The following is a 5,949-nucleotide window of genomic DNA, read 5'->3' on the forward strand; positions in this document are numbered from 1 at the left end:
GTATTTTGCTTGGGGACATTGTTTTGCTACAAGGCTAACCGTAACCCTAGCCCTAAGTGTTTTGGAACTTCTAATAGGTTTTCTTCCATGACTGTCCTGTACTTTACTCCATCCATTTTTATGTCAAGTCTAAGAAAGGTTTTTATTGTCTTGCACAAAGGGACATTCTGTCAACAGAACCTAAACTTGTGCTCAAAAAGTGAAAATGTGACAATGTACTCTGATATCCGAACAGCTGAAAAGGGATTGGGGTTCATGAAATGGGCCAGCCAAACCAGACTTGCGACACTTTGCTTGTGTTTAAATTTGGACAGAATCTTTGAGCTAAAATGTCTCAATAATGACCTGGCCTTGTAGCTTAAATACATCAAATAAAAACCCACGGTGCAGATTTTTTTTTTTTTCCACTCAGCTTTTAAGTTCCAGAAGAGACCAAAGCACATATATTATTACCTGCATTTATAGGAATCCAAGTGCAGTTTTGACAAGAGGAGACAAGGAAATGAATCAAGCAGGAGCTTCAGATCGTTTCCCTGACAGGGCAGGAAAACGTCCTGATTAACAAGATCACAGAGGCAATCACGGTGTTACACCAAGAGAGAATCTTTGAGAAATTAAAATGAATTCACGTGAAATATGTCTTTGCTCTGTGAGTCACAGAGAGGAGTAGTGATGTCTAACGTTGGGCCGGCAGTGAGGAGCCACAGGTGGCCTGTTCTAATGTGTATTTTGGGAAGTGACACACTCATGCATGGAGCTCGAACATGGGCGTCTCTGAGCGGTGTGGCACGGATTGGAGTGAAGTGATAACAGGTAACTATAGGCAAGCTTTTGTTTTGCTTTTTTCAAGACACACACAAGAAACTCGAAGCTTCCAGATTTTTTTTTTATTTTATTCATAAACTTTTAATAAAAATAACAACATCGATATTAATGTAATATATTGTAGAAATCATCTATGTACAAAATCTTTTCTTGAACAGTTAATATAACTTAAGGCGAGTTAAATTACTTGTTTTTGCAATAACCTGTTGGTGACAATTTCACCAAACGCTTCAACATTTTTATTGTATGTGCTTTTTTCCCTCCTTTTTTTTCTTTTATTTTTTTTTTTGCTAAAGTGAACATTTCAGCAAAACCTTCAGCAAAAGATACCAGAAGTCAAAAACCCTTTTTCTACAGTCTAACAAAGACTCGCAGCAATGTGTGCTACCGGATTACTCAAAAGCAACGTTTATGTGGTTTGCTAGAAACTTCTAGCTTGCCTGAACATAATTCTGTACAAACTGTAAACACGCCTAATTTACTGAAGTACATATCCGCATTTAAAATCAAGATCAACAATTCAGTGAGACAGCGCTCTCTATCTTACCAATAAAAGAATGATGTGTGAAAAGGGTTTTTCTCATATCAAATTGTAACATTTAAAATATTGTTACTAAATAATAGCCCTCCAAAAACGAAAGAGAGAGAGAAGAAAAAAATCAAGACATTATGATTGAGAATACATTTCACCTTAGGATTAATTGTCAAATATACACTTAATCTATAAAAATACAAAGAGGTACAGTGATACAAATATATTTATTTCCCATTTATGATATATCTTTCACAACTGTAATAATCCAAACAATTGTAACACAACACAAAGACCAGTGACAAAAGAAACATTGACGGTAAAATGATAAGAATAAGATAAAAACACTAAACTGATCAAAGATGAACAGCTTCATGGTCAAAACCATACATTCATGTTAAAAAAAATCATAACAAAAACAAAACAAAAAAAACCCTTCACTTTACTGCAATATGTGAGGGGCTGAGAGTGGCTGACATTCCAGTCAAGGGAAAGAAAACATTGAAACAAACATGCATTTTGTTTTTGAAGTAAACATAGGTTAAAATCATTGCTCTACGAATGCTAAAAGCAGAAAATAAGGAATCTGTAAATGGAGATAGTCATGATTTATAATCTGTTAAGTGCAATCCAACCATGGCTCTGAGGCAAATGGAGGCTGGAGCTGTCCAGATTCAAGAGGTGCTGAAACAGGCCAGCCATGCAGTGCAGAGCACAGAGGCTTTGGCACCTCTGAAAGTTGAAGCAACAAGTCTCTGTTGGTCTGCTGCCGACCTGTGCAGCTTTGGCATGGCTGCAGAAAGTCAGCAGCAACATACTGTAAGGCTCTTTTCCTCCTCTCTGCTCCTCTTTAAAAAACCTCTGAGGTTGCAGACTGATTTGCAAAGCAAAACCGACTCAGGCTGGCTTCTTCTTTCAACATCTTATTCCCCCCGAAAAAACAAAAAGAACAAGGGGGTGAGTGGGGGGCGCAACTTTCAAATCCCCTCAGGAAGACTGAACGGCCATGCCCCGGCGGTCACCTGCGGCTTTATTTCCATTTTCTCCTTCTGCTTCAGGTGAACGCGTCCGTGCCGCTTCCTCTCGTCGCTGCGGGCGAACCTCTTGCCGCACACGTCGCAGGAAAAGGGTTTCTCCCCGGTGTGAGTCCTGGTGTGGGTCGTGAGGTGATCGCTCCGGCTAAAGCTGCGCAGACAGATGCGGCACTGGAATGGCTTGTGGCCCGTGTGGATGCGGATGTGCCGGTTGAGCTCGTCGGAGCGGGAGAAGCGCCGGTCACAGCTCTCCATGGGGCAGGTGAAGGGCTTCTCCTTGGCCGGGCCGTGGGAGGAGGCCGCGGGGTTCTTCCTCGCCCTGCTGCCGGGGGGCTTCGCCGTGCGGTTGGTGTAAGTTTGCGGGAACGAGTCCGGCAGCAGGGAGGAGTACAGGATGGAGTCTATGGTGCTGGGTAAGGCTGGAGATGTGTAGAGAGGGTCGCACTGGTTTGATGGCTGTGGAGGCTCTGGGAAGGGCTTCAGGCCCATAGTTGGTGGAGGTGGAAGGTAATTATTGTAAAGGGAGCTGGAGTAACTCTGAGAACAGGTGTCAGAGAAACAGGGCTCCTGCTTGATGCCCCCCTCCACTTTAAACTCCATGTCTGGATTGGGGCAAATTGGGGGAAAGGTCTCCAAGAGGTCCTTGACGTCCATCTGCTGATCAGGCGGGAAGTCATTGGACATGGGGAATGTTTCTGTGTGGAAAGTGGTCTCCAAACAGTCAGACTTATTGTTAAAGCTCCCCCACTCATAGCAGCTGCTTTCAAACTCATTCTTAACCACAACGGGGAAGGAAGCGGCTTCCGACTTTGGTTCTGGCTTCTTCTGAAAGCCGAACTGGGAGGTGGACGGGTCTTGGTGGGCCTGGCCGTCTTGCGGGGTTTGGTCTGGATCGGGTCCAGAACAGGTGTACGGCTGCCTCTTCGAGTCTCCGAAGCCGCCGGAGCTGTTTTCCGGAGGCCCAGGCGAGGGGTAGGTCCCCCGGCTGCAGTTGCCGTTCTGTTGCGCCTCTGAGAGCGGCAGTGTGGATATGCCCACGATCTCGGTGATCATGTTGAGGAGTGTTTCGGTGCTGCAGGGCGCTCCCTGAGATGCCTCAACATAGAAGCTGCCGGAGTAGGCGAGCGAGGAGGTGGAGGAGGAGGAGGTGTATGCGTCTTTTGGGCACTCGCAGTGGTTGAAAGCGTACTCCGAGTTGGAAGCCTCAGTTTTTAGGGTTGCAGGGGTTCCTTCTGTTGAAACAGAAAAAAAGAAAGCACTTATATATAAATATCTATATTTAAAAAATCGCGTCTTATATAAACCTTTATGTCTCATTATAAATCCCGACTCGACAAAAGTCTCACTCACCTCTGAGAGTACTCACTGTCTACATATTTAACGCCATGCACAGAGGGGTTTATTAACCAGCAACTCACCGTGGCCAAACTGGGCAGGTACCCCCCGTTCTGCATCGACGAACACCTCCTGGTTACTGTCTTTCCTCACGCTGTTTTCCATTCCCAGGGAAGAACTGTTGCAATTCTCAAATTGAGGATAAAAAGAATCTTTCGCGTTCAAATCCATATTGTTCAACATAATGATGCACTTGAGAAGTCCGTCTCTCCCAGGGAAGAAAAGGTAAAAAAAAAAAAAAAAAAATTAAAAAAAATAAAAAGAAGAGGAATGGGGGGAAGAAATAATGTAGATCACCGTTTTATATCCACCCACCTTTTAAATGGCTTTTAAAACAAATGATCCAAAGCAGTGAGAATAAAAAAGAAATTCAATTAAAGGTATTCCGTTTCGTCTCCGGTCCTCGGTATTTGCTTGCTGTGGGTTTCACATCAGCGACTTCCCCTTTCCCTCCTTATATACACTTTGGCAGCTCCCTCGGACCCTCCTCCCCATTCATCGGCTCCAGTGAGAGGATTCCCCGCTGCGTGTAAACTTCATGCCCATATGTGGACAGAGGATGTGACGGAGTCCCCCACTTCTCCCTCCCTCCTCCTGCTGTACGGGGAGATAGGAGAGAGATGGAGTCTGACGTTGCAACAAGTGGCGGCCACTGTTGGTATTTCTCTCCACAGAAAAGACGAGTCGTCTCTAATAAATGATCTCTATTTGCATTGTTACAGCATCTGAGACAATGAAATAGCTTAAAATATCATTCTAAAAAGCGGGTTATTTAAAACATTTCTTTACTCTTTTACACTTGGATGAGATTACCTTTCAGTCGTCCTCTGGTTAGTAGAGTCCACTTGTTTGTAATGTATTCTCTGTATGAGTTTAGCTGTTCTGTGAAGGCCTCAAAGGTTTGTTAGAGAACATTAGTGAAGAAACATCATGAAGATTATGGATCGCAGCAAAAAGGTAAGAGACAAAGTTTCGGAGAAATTCAAGGCAGGTCAATGATAAACCACGCTTTGAAGATCTCATAGAGCTCTGTAGGAAGATAGAAAGAGTGGGGCACAGCTGCAAAACAACCTTGATTTGGAGAAGCAGACAAGAGTCTGATGGTATCGTCGAGTCTGCTGAGAATTTACGCGCTGAAGTCTCAGTCATTTGAATATAGTTTGAAAGTAAGCCTCTGCTCCAGTTTGAAGTCTTTCAAAGCCTCTTAAAGGTTGTTTTTTTTTGTCAGGACTGCTTTTTAATTTAACTTGAAAAGTTATAGTTTATCTTAACTTTTTGATAACATGAATCCATTGAGCAGAACCCTTTAAATATTACTGTGGTGTCAATGCATTATTTGAATTAGTATCTGTTTAATTTTGTTGTTTGTGATCTGTATTTTGATCGTAAATTACTATGCTGTGTGTTGTATGGACCTTCTTGCCAGGCCATCTTTCTGAAAGAAATTTAAATCTCAATGGGACTTTGTCAGGTTAATTTATAGTTTAAAGAGGAGAAGACAAAATGAAAAAGAATATTGTGCACTCTTTGAATCTGGACATTTGACGGAATTGCTAAATTGTTAAAGGAAACGTATCGGAGGACCTGTTTAAAGTTGACCTAGAAGGGAACACCTCAAACGCGCAAGAAGGTGATCTGATCAGACAAGAAGAAAACTGAACCTCTGGTCTACATTCAAAAACCTGTTCATGACAGAAAACCAAGACTGGACATCTTCCCGAACACACATCCGCCCACAGTAAAATGTTACCGCTGTGGCTATATGCTTCTCTTCTGCTGGGATGGGGAACCTGGTCAGTGTTGATGGGAAAATGATGGATTACACATGAAAGAAAGCATGTCAGTTAAAAGAAGGGGAGAAAAAGAAAAGAAAAAAACATGAGAATAGCAGTAGGCTTCACCTTCAAGGAGGACAAAGGTCAGATAATAATCCAAATATGACAATCTGGTGGAGATATGCAGCTTTGATTGCAGCAAAAAGTGGTTCTATATAGTATTGACTGCATACAAATGCTTGTCACACTTGCTCATGTATCCCTTTCCTCCCACTTTATAAGTATCCACTATTTTATGTTAGTATGTCACATAAAATCCCAATTAAACATTAATGGGGTCCAGGTAGATATCAGCCCCAGGCGCTTTATAGTATTTTAGTGTTGATCA

The 5,949-nt window shown here is 42.7% G+C and overlaps 1 protein-coding gene across 1 annotated transcript; it reads right to left on the minus strand.

The window, feature by feature from the left end:
* Positions 1-865: 865 nt before the first annotated feature.
* On the minus strand, positions 866-5,724 carry LOC114144737 (early growth response protein 1-B). The gene is made up of 2 exons (XM_028017841.1): positions 3,810-5,724; positions 866-3,623 (listed from the first exon to the last, which is right to left on the minus strand). The coding sequence occupies exons 1-2, from the start codon at positions 3,967-3,969 to the stop codon at positions 2,335-2,337; spliced, it is 1,449 nt and encodes a 482-aa protein (XP_027873642.1). The 5' UTR covers positions 3,970-5,724; the 3' UTR covers positions 866-2,334.
* Between the last annotated feature and the right edge of the window lie 225 nt (positions 5,725-5,949).

This window comes from Xiphophorus couchianus, chromosome 5, assembly GCF_001444195.1.
Source record: "Xiphophorus couchianus chromosome 5, X_couchianus-1.0, whole genome shotgun sequence".
Classification (NCBI taxonomy): domain Eukaryota; kingdom Metazoa; phylum Chordata; class Actinopteri; order Cyprinodontiformes; family Poeciliidae; genus Xiphophorus; species Xiphophorus couchianus.